Source organism: Athene cunicularia (assembly GCF_003259725.1).
Source record: "Athene cunicularia isolate RWA chromosome 1 unlocalized genomic scaffold, athCun1 chr1_part1, whole genome shotgun sequence".
Taxonomy (NCBI): Eukaryota; Metazoa; Chordata; class Aves; order Strigiformes; family Strigidae; genus Athene; species Athene cunicularia.
Window position 1 is genome coordinate 106555812 of NW_020799091.1, and position 14934 is coordinate 106570745.

Below are 14934 nucleotides of genomic sequence, written 5' to 3' on the forward strand. Positions count from 1 at the left end.
TTAAGCTTCTCAAGAAAAGAGTCTTCAGTATTAAAACTAATTTAATATATTTTCTGTCAGATTGCAATCATCGAATGTCATGAGATCCACATATTTTTCTACTGCTGACCATGATATGATCGACTACCCTATATGTCAGAAAAATGCCAAATAATTTATCAGTCTTTCTAAGTTATTGCCAGGAAAATCACAATCAGTCATGATACCTGCTTTAATCTGCAGTGTTAGAACTGGCATTTGATTCCAGTGAGAGAAAGAATAGGGCTAGTTATCTGAAATGATAATTTCCCTGTTTGCAAGTCTTAACAGCCACAGAACCTGTAGCTTTCTCAGCCAGCTTGTAAACACCAGAGGGACTCATTCAATTCCTTAATTCAGAGTTATCTGATAAAAACAGGAGAGGACTTTACTAATATTCTTATAATGCTGAGTTTCCACATGTGCAGTTTCTTTTTAGGAAGCAGATCATTTGTATTTGGGATAGGGAAGGAAAGAATTGCTCCCATAAACAAGGTAATTATGCATTTTGGAGAATGTGGAGAGTAGAGTCTAGATGAATCTTAATTTGCATTCTAAGATAAAAGATGTTTTAAGAACAGCTTAATTTCTAGTTTCAGATTAAATTTACATACTATTTTAAGTGTGGTCAAATACTGAAAAGATACTTAAAACAAAAAAGTACAAATGTGTAATTTATTCTTGTACTCCAATTTAGCCAGCTGATTAAGACATAGCAGGAAGAGACATGTCAAATAAAAGGTGCCATTTTAAAATGATCATTTAAACCCACTGTCATATTCCACTGAGGCATTGCATCCCATGACATCCAGTGAACTCACATCAGTATCACCTCAATGTAAGATGTAATGCCATACATGCATCTTTTGCTGGATTTCAAGAAATGACGATGAAGTACTGTTTTCAAATCATGGAGCAAAAGATCAAACCTACAAGTCTATGTTTCATGTTTCACACCAGATGTTTGGCATGTGAAGACATGAATTAATAATCTTTCCAGGTATATGGCCACGTTGAGGTCTAGAGAGTGCCCTGTCTCCAATTTTTTCCCTGGATCATATAGGGTTTCTAACTTACAATATCCTTTGGTTTCTGACCTCCATGCATAATGCTTCTTTTAACAAGCCTCTTTGAAATCAATTACTTGATATTTTTAAATGAAATGTTGACACTACCCTTTTAAAAGTGCCATAAAATAACTTTTGCAACATTTTGCAATTTCTGTTTGCCTATGCACCTCATCTAGTAATTTCTTTAGAGCTATTGAAAAGATTTGTCCCAAGACTAAAATGCTGATTTTTTTTTTTTCAGCAAGAAATTTATCTTACATTGCTTGCAGTATTTCAAAGTAGATTTTGTATACCCCTTTGATCTGCACACAACATCTGTGAACAAATCTACACATGCAGAAAAAAATTCTGTGGAAACTGCATACAATTATTAACATTCAAAAATGTCCAGGTGCTAACAGGACCTCCTACACTCAGCTAAAATAAACTCAGTGCAGTAAACAGCCTTTTCTTAATGCACTCTCCTGAAGAAACTTTAAAAAATCTATGATGGATTTTACTGAGAAGAGAGGAAAAAGTAAAATGCTCAATTATGCACTTACACTATTTTATGTAGTACATATTTTTGTTTTTCATCATGCAACCTGAATGACATTTTGAAATTACAGTGGTCAAAGCCATGCAGATGAAGATAGTATTACACAAAAGAAATAAATTAAACGTAAGAATATGAGAAATAGGTCCATACACTGAAGTTTTCATATTTATAAAATAATGAACGTGGGTTGTTTTTTTTGTTGTTTTTTTTGGGTTTTTTTTAGTGTCTCTAGTTGAACAGCAGATTGAAGTGACATTCATCATGGACATTTTTATCACAGTTTCTGCTTTCTAGGCTGGAAGAAGTAGATATGAAAGTGATACAGTGCTTTGATATTCTGTCTCAAGAGATATCAAAATAGTATAGCGATCAGAGATCTCTTCTGTCCTAGCATGACATCCTCAGGTTTTCTTAAAATTAACTTCAAGTCCTAGGGTAACTGTGACAGCAAAGATGCAGCAGGATGTTTTGGCATTACTTGCAGAGAGAGGCACCCTTTTGTTCATTCTTTCAACACCCACATAACTCTTCTCTTTCTTCCCACCTCTTGTCAAAGTACATATCATCTGGACCCTGGGGATTGTATGATGTTGCCTCCAGGCCAGTGATTGGTTCTGATTTGGTGCCTCTGAAAGCTTTGCCAGGCCAACTTGCACAACATTCAATTTTACTGGCAGCTTCCTGCTCTCTTCCACATTCCTCTGCAGTAATGGGGTTACAGAGTCTGCATCCCTCTGTGTACTTCAGAAAGCTACATCCCATGTAGCTTTCCCAGAACATGTAATATGTGGGTATTTTATTGTAATAAAATAATATTACTATGGAGGAAATATTCTATCATTCTTGGGGTAAGCACATAATTCTGTTTTTTCAAGGCTATTACTGTTATCAACTCCTTGAGAGCCATGGATATGGAAACCACCTAAAATTAGGACTCATAACTACATGTATTCTCTGCTGCACTATGTCCTCCACAGCTTCATCTGTTAGAAAAAGAAAGGCTGGCAATGTCAGTGGATATTAGAAACACTAATCAAAAGTACAAAGTACATCATTCAGTGTCTTTCCAGTGTGGAAAATATTATATTTGTTTTAAACATATTTTGATTTTCATAGACTTTTCTTTCTTTTTTTTTTTTTTTTTTTTTTATTTATCTTTCAAAAGGAATTTCCTGACTTTGAAAACACAGTGACCAAAAAAACAAAGTAAGTTGAGACCAGTTCGAGGTCTACACAGTGTCACTATACTTGTCTGTACCTTTCATTGTTGTTGTTTTACCAATGTTTGCCAATGTTGCATTAATTCTTATAGAGTACTTGTATTAATGTTGCAGTTGGAAAGCAAGTAACAAGCTTGTAATGCATTACAAAATCTCTTTTGCCATGATTTTTCATACACATAAAGCTTTCTTTCAAAACATCAGAGCCAGGACAGCTAAAATCAAAAGCAGTTAATCTGAGCTTGGTTTAACCATATGTCTGCTTTTCTGAGAGATTGAAGTGGTAACCTATTTTATAGCATATTTGCACCATTGACCTGATAATCTCCTGAAGAGTTTTTTTGTTTGTGTTTTTAATCCAAGTAAAAAATTAGTTTGCAAAATGATTCAGATAAAGCAGGTCAGACTGTATTTTATCAAAGTATATTTGTGACAGCAGCATGCTTTGCATCCATTCATCAAGACACAATGATATGGTTTGGCTAATGATTAATATATATATTAGTAAGCAGAGGAATTCATTTTGAAAATTCTTTTTTGGCTTCAGGTTGAAGGCTATTGCATTACTGAAGTGGTCCCCTTCAGATGAAATCTGAAATCCTGCCTGATGGAATGATAGAGACAGATCTTATTTGTCTGGTTGTGACAGACATGAAAATCCCTGGATTTTTTTATTTTTTATTTTTTTATTTTTTGGTAGGTGGGGCTCCACTAAATGATGAACATCAATATTATCTATGTCTATTGCTGAGATATTTCAAAACAAATAAAGATTTCAAAGAAAATCAAGAGCTCCTTTGTCTTAAGTAACAGTTTTAATCTATTTCTGGTCATCTGATAAAAGAACTAGTAATTTATCAACTGCAAACACAGACATATATGCACTCAGAGCTGTGAGATCTCAGTTATCTGTGACGAGACAGGGCTTTGTGAAAATGCTCCCAAAATTGCATTAAGTATGGACATAACTCTACTATTCATGGTTTTCTCATCAATTTTTAACACTTCTAAGGAAGTCAAACTACTTTGTAGGTTTACCAAGGTTTAATCCAAGGTTTACCCTACCAAGCTCTACCAAATATGATGCAATCACCTAATTTTCTAAGAGTTTCCTGCTTAGACCAGAACTAAGAACCCCAGGAGTAGAAATAGTAGTCCATAGCTACAGTGTCAGATGTTACAATTCAAATAAAACTATTCTATTCTAAAACTAATCCTAATCTAAATGAATTATCAGAATTTAGAAGGGTTGTCTAGATCATTTGGCTAATCAATATAAAAAATTAGTCAGGTCAAGGAAAGTAATTTCATTCGACATTAGAAGACTTTGTAGTGATAATTATTTCATTGTGAGTGTCCAACCATCACTATCCTAACATGATAAGCCCACTGATAATGCAGAAATTTTCACATTGGTCTTTTCTGTAGATATGGAGAAAGTGACTAAGGAATTATCATTCTCTTTTTCTTACAATGGGGCAACAAGGAAGCACCAAATGAAACAGAGTAACAGAAATAAACAGAAGTATGTTTTATTTAGTCATTAAGAATTAAATTGTGGAACTCTGGAAGAAAAAAAATAAATAGTGTTTATGGACCAGTTCCATTAAAAAATCAATAGTTCAGTTGTACCCTCTTGCTCAGGAAGCCCTTCAGCACCTACATGTCTGAAGTTGGGAGATGGATCTCAATTTTTGTGCTTTTTCTCTTCTACTGATCATTGTCATAGATTAGAGAGTCTCAGGTCTCATCTAGTATAATCTTCTGACTTCATCCTCTAGCTCATAAACTGCTCTTCATTGGGCTTTTTATGGATTAAGAGAAACAAATAAATTCACAGGGTAAATCTCTGGTAATTCAAAGATTTATTTTTCTGCTGTTAAGCTACTATATTCCTTAAGTCATCACTATAAACCACTGACCACAGATAGATGCATGAGTTAGGGCTATTCCTTGATGTAAATGTGCAAAAAGCTCAAGGTTCATTTGGGCAATAAAATGTAATTCAAGGTCGCGGGGATGGTATGTACAAGTGTAGGTCTTTGGTTCAATCCATTTTTGAAGTTTGTCATCAAACTTCAGACACTATTTTCTAAAAGTTGTAGGGCACTTCAGATCATGTCTAAAGAAAAAGATCCCTTATTTTCTTCCTGATGGGGTCCCTGATTCAGTCATGAATTCTTCATTCCAAAAAGAAACTTGAATAACATTTTAACAAAATGAAAACTCAGAAGCTTGCAGAGCGTTGTGTGGCATGTGGGAGTAGATGATTGGGTGAATGAGAAAAGACAAGTAACTCCAATTAAAGCCAGTGGGAATTGCACCCCTAAATCCCTGTGCATTACTTCGAAGAATTAGTTTGAAAATATCCATATTTGATTAAATGTACTTTCGTTTTTCATTCTGACTTTCAGCTAATGGTAAATTCTTTTAATTCTTTTAGATCCATCCAGAAGTCCATGTCTGAAAATGAAGCATTTGGTTAGTAACTGCTTAAATCATTTACTGTATACTTGCTAATCTCACAGAGCCAACTTTAATTAAGGGTCTGATTTGCTTTACAGCTGTTGTAGCAAACGCAAAGGAAAGGAAAAAATACAGTTAATCTATCAATATATTCCCCCCACCCTCCCTGCTTTCTACAGACACATTTGTAGGTAGATATTGAAAACAAGCTAACAAACATAGAAACCAAATTACAATTTAAAGAACCTTTATGGGACAGCATAAGAAATACTCAGCATTTCCAGCATTTCTTTTAGTAATTTCAATTAAAAATTGAAATATCTCTGATCTAATCAAACTCAGGTCCCTGCCCTTTCCCACATTAAAATTCTTTGTTTCAGCTTTCCCAAACAAATTCACCAAAGAAGAAATTCAGGGGTTTGGTTTTGGGTTTTTTTTTTCCAACCTGTCTTGACACTGCATATAATTATCCATAGTTGTGATTCAATGGGTTCTATTTTGTAAATCCTCTGTAGGAAATAAACATCAGTTTCTTAAAAAGCAAAAATTCCTATTTTTATTAAGTGAAAGCTTCCTGTTAACATTCTATTATTTATTCTTTGGAGTTTGGGTTTATCTAGTCCTTACTGTGTAAAAAAGTTGTTATCTCTGCCTGTAACAATGCAGCTATATTTCATAACAATGGGTCTCAGATATAGATGAAAGTTCCCTTATGTTAAGACTTCATTCTGTAGCCCTGTACTCAGAAGACTTTCATGTAGAACAGTATCATTTGGTCTACAGCATCCAGGCTCTAATGAATTCCCAGCACTTGACAGAATCAACAAGTGCTTTCATAAAGAAAATTTTCTGACATAGTCAGAGTGAAACCAACATTGAAAAAAACCTCAAAACAGAAAAACAAAACCAGAAAGCACAAAAACTTAATAGTTATCATTATTGCTTGAAGAAGACCACTTTGAAGTTCACTGAGAGAACAGGAGAATGGCCATCTTGTTCTCAAACCCAACCTAGTTTCGCCCATTCAAGCTGAGAGAGTACTGGCCTTGGAGCATGTGTGACATAGATGTGGGCATCTTTGATGCTATTTCTTGCTAACACTAACTCATTCACTGTAAAATTAAATAATATTTATACAATTCCTGGAAGCAAAATGAAGGCACAGATGTTCTGTGGGCTCTTAGGTCTTAAAACCAGGGTTAAGATAATAATCATTCTGATCGTGTTTTAACAGTGTTAAATGAGGTATTAGACAGCAGCAAAAGATGATAAAACTTGAGGTCTGCCCACAGTAAATACCATCCGTCCATCAAATTTCCTGTATTGCAAAATCATTAGTTCATTTCTGTGTTTGAGCAGATGCTACAGTATTCTGTAAGCTTGTTTGATTTTCATTCTGATTCTATTTTTGTTATTTCACAAGTTTGCAATGAATTCAGGTGACTGCTCTCTGTGCTTTTACTTTAGACAGGAAAAATGTGAATGGCACACTTTGGCAGGGTTCCAAGAAGCTGGAGAATGATTCGTACATCAGAAGGCACTGTCAGCTTGAAGGTAATTGCTAAACATATTTTAGCTGATTTTGCATTTTCCATAAAGTATTTAAAAGGGAACGTAGGAAAATGTCACATTTTCCACCAATAATCTAGCTAAATAATTTGTCCTTTTGAGATTTGTCTTGTTCAAGGGGAAAAAATATAGTAGTTAAAATAAAGCTTACCTTAAAACTGGGAAGCTAAGAACACACTCTGTGATCAATTCACTTTGTAGTCCATGGGCCAAAGAAGATTTTCACTACAGTAAATTGCCATAGTCAAGTTGTACAGGGCTTGCCAACTGCAATATGAGCCTATAGTAGGAATCCATGTTCCCTATATACTTTACACTGCTCCAGGTATCCAACAGGGAAACAGTGTAACTTTTCCTGGAAAAAACCTCTTGTGACAGGTCCAAAAGAGAGCTGGTAAAACTTTGTAGGCAACTGTTTTGTCCAATTCTCTTTCTAAACCTGTTTTGATCAACTTTATTGAAACAACCTCCCAGCTAATGTATAAGAAGCTGCTAGTGAGACTGTTTAAGAATTGACCAGTACAAACTCATTAAAATAACTACGAGAAATAACAAGTGAGCAGTCACCTTGTCTATTTAAACACAAACTGGACTTTCAAAAACCATAATGCTTTGATAATCTTCTTAATGTTGCTTCAAGGAATAGAATTCTTATTTCTACTTTTTAAAGTCAAGGTAGATCCATTATAGTTGCCTAATGAGACCAAACCAGACAAGGTTCAGCAGAAACAGAAACCAAGATATGTAAGATTAAAGTGGATGTGTGTTTTGTTCTCTACTTAAGCCAGCAAAATGGGAAGATGGCCATTGCCTTAGCTTTTAATATCTCCTGTACAAATGTTCTAGATATCTTTCACTGTTAGGAGATTCCACCGTTACCTAGATATGCCAAAGAAAGCAGAGGACAGGGCACCAGCTTTCCCCCTGGATTTCATTCACTTCACCGCTTGAGGATAAACGCTTAATTGCTTGGACAATATATCTGAAATTGCAATACCTATTTTATTTGCCCATGCTTGGGCAAATTTGGTTTTGTGGAACCAGAATCAGAAAGAAGAGATGACTGGAAAATTTAGAGGAACTCTACTCTTGTGATAAACTGATGAGGTGAAAAGGGACTTCCAGTGGGTCTCATTGGCTTGCAAGGGAAAAGGCTCTAATGACAGGTGAAAGAAATACTAGGCATTTCTCTCCAGATAAGTCCTAGTTTTAACCAAAAACATTTTGGAATGGTTCCTCAAACTACTCCAAATGCTGTCAGTTTGGAGGCGGAAAAAGGCTGAATGAGAAATCAGAACTTTTTGACCTTCCTCCAGAGTCTTTTCTACTTAAGACTTTTTTCTTCTTTTAAATATCCAAAGCGTGCAAAAGAAGCATTGCACATTCTAAAAGCTGACAAGTGTTGTAATCGAAGGGCAGGGGCCCAGAGGGAACAGGAAACAAAGCTGGCAGCTAAATAAAAATCTCCCTTTCCCCTACTGCAGTAAAATTATTTCAGAGGAAGTCCCCTTCACACAGTGGTGAAAACCATTGCAAGGAGATTTACAGTGTATCACTATTGATCAGAATAATTTGTCACTATTGATCAAATCTTTCTCTTAACAGAGATAATGCTTCAAGGTCTGCAAGCCTATTGCATAATATGAATTTCTATTAGATGTAATAAACCATGCGTGGTGGCCGGTATAGACTTCTGTGCTTACTTCAGAGATGTATCCACAGACCTGACCCAAATCTCACTGAAATCCATGAAAAGACATCCACTGATGCTGGAAGCCTTTGGATTATGTCCTTAATGCTGTTGTGTGTATTACCTCTACAAAAACCAGTTTTCCAGACAGATAAGGCAGTAAAAACGTATATATCCCACAGACACAATAGTGGGAATACCTGTCTTTTCTCACAAGCCCAAACCCTAATGATCAGTACCAGATTTTCCAGTCTAGACGCATTGTTGTTGAAAAAGTTGACTATGCAAGTCACAGACATTGGGCTTCCATGAGAGTATTACAGAGAGAAACAGAAAATAATTGACACCTCTCAGAGTGAATGCACGTAATTCTTCACGCTAAAGCGACTGGTATCCATCACCAGATTAGGAGGACAACACTGCAGTTTACATATATCTTTTGCTTGTTGTTTTGGTTGGTTGGTTGGTTGGTTTTTTACCCAAATACCCTATTACATATTTCCATGGAGTCAAGAGTTGATTTAAGCAAGATTTAAGAGTACTGTGGATGCAGGTCATTATGGCTGGCAAAGGGTATCGTGGTTGAGGGGGACCACTAAGTTTTACTTTAATAACTTGCAGTTCATTTGCTTTTGAACGAAATTACGTTAACAACAGTGTCACTCTATGTAGTCTTTCAGGCTAAGGTCATTATATGTTGCCTTGCATTTCTTTATGATTCAGTTGCAAACAGATACCAAATAATACTCTTTTGGACTAAACTGTAAGAGGACTTGTGAGCACGGGACTGAACACTGCTAGACTTAACTTTTAGAGTAAGCTGACAGAACACAGGGCTACAGTGTGCAGCGATGCCTGCAGGAGATGAAAACAAATTAGCCTGAGGACCAGAAACAACCCACTTATGTTAATCTGGTGTTGCATAAGCACTGCTTGACATGAGTTGTGCTGCTTCTAGTAGTCCACCTAGATCTATATTTAAATAAACTGGATGGTCATACACCTGGGCTTCAGTGACTTCAAGGAGATTTGTAGGTGCTTGACAAAACTAAAAATCTGTTCAGTCAAGTTAGATTTCAGAATGTAACATACTTTTTGGAAAAGCTTTTGGTTTTATTGTAACCATCAAGTATGTAGGGGAAAGAGACTGTCCTATTATAATAGTTCTTAGAGAAGCCTCTAAAGGCAAACTTGTGCAATAAAATTTTCTGTGACTCATTTTTCCTCTTCCTGTTGACGCACATAGCAAATGAAAGAAATTGTTTGATGCGGTTTTTGATGCAACTGATTTATGGTTTCAAGGTGGAACTAGGATGTGAAAAGACTGTTGCTCTTTTTTGTCCAATGCCCAGAGTGCAATTTGTGAGTTTTAACCCAGTCTTAAAACATCCAGGTTGCAAAACTATGAGGAAGATTATTTGTTATCATATTACAATTTTTGTTTTCAGATTATTTTCTTCTAGGAAAAATAAAAAACAATCCTAAAAATGTCTCTTGATTCAGAATTTGCTTTAAAAATAATGTATCAAAATATATGTGCTGTTACCTGTACAGTGGCTTTTTAATTGTTTCACTCACATAAGTGTATGTTTCTTTTTGTCTAGCTTCATGCACATTGTAGTCTCATTTAATTCCAACATAAGCATAGGCATTTTGAGGACTGGGATCTTACTTACCTCTTTGAATACAAATTTCATGATCATATTCAAACACTTCTTTTCATGTGATAACCGAAGAATCTCAGGCACTTGGAATTATTCACTGAATTAACCCTTTTCCTGTTGATTTTAGAGAAAACAATGCAATCAGTCTCACCTGCCTACAGTTAGCTTTTGTGAATCTATATGTTAAGTTATCTGTCCTTCTGCAAACAGGAGAATTACTCATGTTGTAAAGTATTCCTCAGTAGCAATAAGGATGCCAAGTTAGGATTCATGAGAAAAGAAAACTAATACATTCCTGCTGGTTTCTAGTAACTTTGGGAAAATAGGATAGCCATTTGTGCTATGATTAGCAGATAATTTTTTCTTCTGTATTTTTCCTGCAAAATTACTGAGTCCCTCTGATATCTGTGTTGATGGAATCTAATTGCTAAGGCCTTACTACAGTAGTATAATAGTGGATGGTTTGCCTTAAGAGTGGAAGTAAGTGTAGATCTCTCAAAGTAGATTTACTAAGAGTAAACTTTTCAAAGAGTTATTTGACCTATTATTGCTTATTGTTGTAATGAAGGTAAATACTCTTCCCATGCAAAGCATCAGTTTCTTGGAAGAAATGGAAGGACGTTCATTCTTTGAAAGCAATTTCTAATCTAAGCTAATTGAATTCAATTGCAAAGATCATTTTTGCCCTTCAGTTTTTATATGAGTATTCTACTGTAAATTAGCAGGGCAAGAAGCGGTGCTTGGTGGGGTTCTGGGTTAGTAAGCTGAGGACTAAGTACAGATGAAGACGTAAGCATGAATTAGTTTTATTTATGTCAGTCAGTTTGCAAATTTTTTATGTAGTCTTACTTCAAAGCAGTATGAGATAAAATGCTTGCTTAAATTATATAAGATTAACTTCAGAGAGTCAAAATGTCAGCTCAAAACTTCAAGTGCAATTCAAATTATATTCTTCAGAAAAACTTAAAACAGGACATTTTAAAGCATGATTTTTATTTTATTTTTTTTTACATAATTCACAGAAGATAGTATTATTGGTGATGGGATACATTTGCTGCAAGGAAAGAAGATAGAAGAAACAACATGCCAGGTGAAAAAACTACTCTCTTTTTTTCAGAATCTAAAATGTCATTCAAATAAAATGCATATTTCTTGCTTCATTCAGTATTCGTCTAGCCTAAACTTCATACTCAGTATACTCGTGTATTTTAGAAGCTGACTTTAAAGGAAGACTCTGGTAACTACCTAAGTTGTGCACCATTTTCATTATGTAGACCATATGGGGTTTAATACTTAGAAAATTTTTTCTTTCCCTGAATGAATACATTTCTCTTAAGTTGATATGCTGAAATTGTGTCTAGCAAGATCTGTACTAAGTGTTTGGATGGGTCTCATATGCTCCATATGGACATATATATCCTAATGCTTTCCGAATTTCTGTAACTATATAGCATATCTCCCCTTTATAATACTACATTAGTTATCCCATCAGCATGAGCAATTAAGGAATTCTGACACTTGGGTTTGCATACTAATAATAACATGAAAGTAGGTAACAACCCATCAGCTGGCTAGTAGCAGAGAGGTGAGGAGAAAGACTTCTGTCCCTGGAATTTGAATGACTGGCATTTGCTTTTTATTTCACTTCCAGTCCAAGTTTGCCCCGATATGTTACTTAAAGGGCCAGTTCATATCTGTTGCCAATCAGATTAGTTCTGCTGATTTCACATGACATAACAATTTACCCAGTTTGAGAATCTGACCAAAAGTGTGTAACATATGCCTATATGTGTGTGTGTCTAAATAAGGGATTAATACAGTAAATTATTTAAAAGCTGCAAATCTGTTAAATTTTTCTTTACAGAAAAGTATTGCATTCAAGGTGATCATTAAACTTTATAAAAGGCTCCAAGCTGAGTTTCCTCTGCTGTTTCTATACAATGTCAGGAGTTCTTTTGGATGTTTAGGATAAAAGCAAGAAAAAACTGTACATGCATCACCCTGAAGGCATCTGAGATAAGACAGGGAGCTGTGAAGACCTAGACTTTAGGGAGTGCTCAGCTCCAGTGTAGGCTAGAGACAAAATCGGGCTTAAAAAGAAAAGTCAAATGATCTGTGTATTGGGGAACGGATGACCATATCAGAAACTAGTGACTTGAAAGTCAGTATGTACCAGTTTTGTCCTGCTTTCCCTTGGGTTTTATCTCTCTCTGTATTGTTAGTTTGTTCCCATGATTACCTCCTCTCCCCACTGTCAAATGTAGGTGAGGAGGAAGGAAAGAGAAAAGTGCTCTTTTCAATTCTACATCTTTCATTCTCTTTCTTTGTTTTCTTCCTCTTACTTCCTAAGTGTTAAGAAGACATTACTCTTTGATTTCTGTCCTGGTTCAGCTAGGATAGGGTTAGGTTTCCCCAGCAAAGAGAGAGGGGGAAGGGATCTCCAGCCGGGTTATTCATACCATGCTGGTGTCAGGTCCCGGGGCGGAACCTTTTCCTTGCTCTTTGGCAGGCTCGGTGATGGGAACCTGTTTCCGTGACCAGTTAGCGGTATTTCTCTGTATATCGTTTGTCTTGCTTACTCTTATTGCTGTTTATTGTTGCTATCATTGCTACTGTTATTGTTCAGAAATCATGCTTGACCAGCCTGAGGCCCTTCTGCAGTGAAATGACTAGCTTGGTGGAAGAGGGCAAAGCAGTGAATGTTGTTTATCATGACATTTCTAAGACTTTCAGTCCTCCATAATGTTCTCATGGACAAACTAATGAAATAGGGACAAGAAAAGTGGACAATGAGATGGACTGAAAACGAATTGAAATGATGGATTAAAGGAATGTGATTAATGGCTCAAAGTTCCTCTGGAGACCAGTCCTTAGTGATCTACCCTAGGGGTTGATCCTGGCTCCAGTACTGTTTATCATCTTCATTAATCACCTGGACGATTGGACAGAGTGCACCTTCAGCAAATTTGCAGTCAGTGCAAAACTGGGACAAGTGGCTGATGCACCAGAAAGTTGTGCTTGACCATCAGAAGGTCTTCAACAGACTGGAGAAATGGGCAAACAGGAGCCTCAAAAAGTTCAAGAAAGGGAAGTGCAAAGTCCTGAACCTGGGGAGTAATAACCCCTTCCGCCAATAACAGTCTGGGGGACAACTGGCTGGAAATCAGCTTTGCAGAAAAGGTCCTGGAGGTCCTGGTGGACACCAAGTTGACCATTAACCAGCGTTGTGTTCTGGAGCAGAAAAGGTCAACAACCTCTTAGGCTGCATTAGGCAGAGCATTGCCAGCAGATTGAGAGAGGTGATCCTTCCCTTCTGCTTAGCAGTGATGAGCTGACTCACCACATGTGGGTGCTGGGTCCAATTATTGTGTCTCCAGTACAAGAAAAACAGGGAAAATGCTGGAACAAATCCAATGGAGTGACATGAAGATGATTAAGGGACTGGAGCATCTGTCATATGGGGAGATGCTGAGAGAACTGGGACTGTTCAGCTTGGAGCAGAGAAGTCTGGGGGAATCTGATCCATGTGTATGAACACCTGATGGGGGGAGTAGAGAAGACAGAGTTAGACCAGTGGTGCCCAGGGACAGGACAAGAGGAAATGGGCACAAACTAAAATACAGGAAATGTATTTAACACAAAGTGCTTTTCTACTGTGAGGGGTGGTCAGACACCAGAAGAGGCATCCCAGAGAAGCTGTGTAAAGTCCATCTTTGGAGATACTCAAAACCTGTCAGGACACAGATCCATGCAACTTACTCTGGTGACCTGCTCTGAGCAGGGAGTTATACTAGACAATCCCAAGAGGTGCATTCCTGCCTCAGCTGGTCTGTGCGGGCCTGTGATTCTTTGAGACATGGAAGAGCCAGATTTAGAAGCAAGAGTAAATAGAATAGATGAACATTTTAGCTTTTTTTCCCTCTCACTCTAAAAAAAAAAAAAAAAATAAAAGAAGAAAAAGAAAGAAAAGTAAAAAGAAAAAAAAGAAAGCAAATCATCTTTCCTGACTGCTTCATAAAAACTTTAATCCCTCTCCATTTCTTAAATAGATGCTCGTTTCATTCCGTTCATTTTGCAAGTGCTGGAAAACAGGGGCTTGGAGCAGAAGTCCAGGTTGAGGGGCACAGCATGAACAACACTCTTATAATTGTATCTTACCATAAAAAACAGCTTTACTTTCTGCATTTACTTTTAATATCTTTGTTCTTGTTTGTTCATGTCTAGCAGGGCTCCCTTGATGGCTCAAACCCTTTGTAGCATATTGGGAAGGACATAAAATATGAAGTAATACAGTCTTTGGGCTAATACATTTTCAAAAATGTTTCATGCCTCATTTCTCACGTAAATTCTTAGGTTGCATTCAGCCTTCAAAATGTCATTCATATTCATGAAGAAAGAAGGCTAGTGTTCATTACTTTCACTGATAAGGTATAAGCACTGTCAGGCTTGCCCACTGGGGACTGCATCAGTGCCCCAGGGAAAGTGTATTCTCACGGTGTTCCTATCATGAGGACATTGCGACCAAGAAATGGATTACGGCCAGATGATGAAAGTCTTGACTGCTTAGTTCTGAGGATCCTCCCATTTTCTCTGCATTGTTAATCCAATTCAAACTCACTCCCCTGGGGCTCAACAAGCCAGGCAAAATGAGGCAGACTGAACAAGGCCCCCTTTAGAAATGCATCAGTGACACTTGCTC

The 14934-nt window shown here is 36.7% G+C and overlaps 1 protein-coding gene across 4 annotated transcripts in view; it reads left to right on the forward strand.

Moving 5' to 3' along the window:
• LOC113484008 (SAM domain-containing protein SAMSN-1-like) overlaps positions 1-14934 on the forward strand; it is a 94303-nt gene that overhangs the window by 18039 nt on the left and 61330 nt on the right. The window contains exons 3-6 of one of the 4 annotated variants that reach the window (XM_026856091.1): positions 2792-2832; positions 5290-5327; positions 6780-6866; positions 11258-11333. In XM_026856091.1, coding sequence (XP_026711892.1) covers positions 2792-2832; positions 5290-5327; positions 6780-6866; positions 11258-11333 — 242 coding nt within the window. Of the gene's footprint in view, positions 1-2791; positions 2837-5289; positions 5328-6779; positions 6867-11257; positions 11334-14934 lie in introns of all 4 variants that reach the window. The other 3 variants (XM_026856108.1, XM_026856099.1, XM_026856118.1) reach the window with 3 other exon arrangements.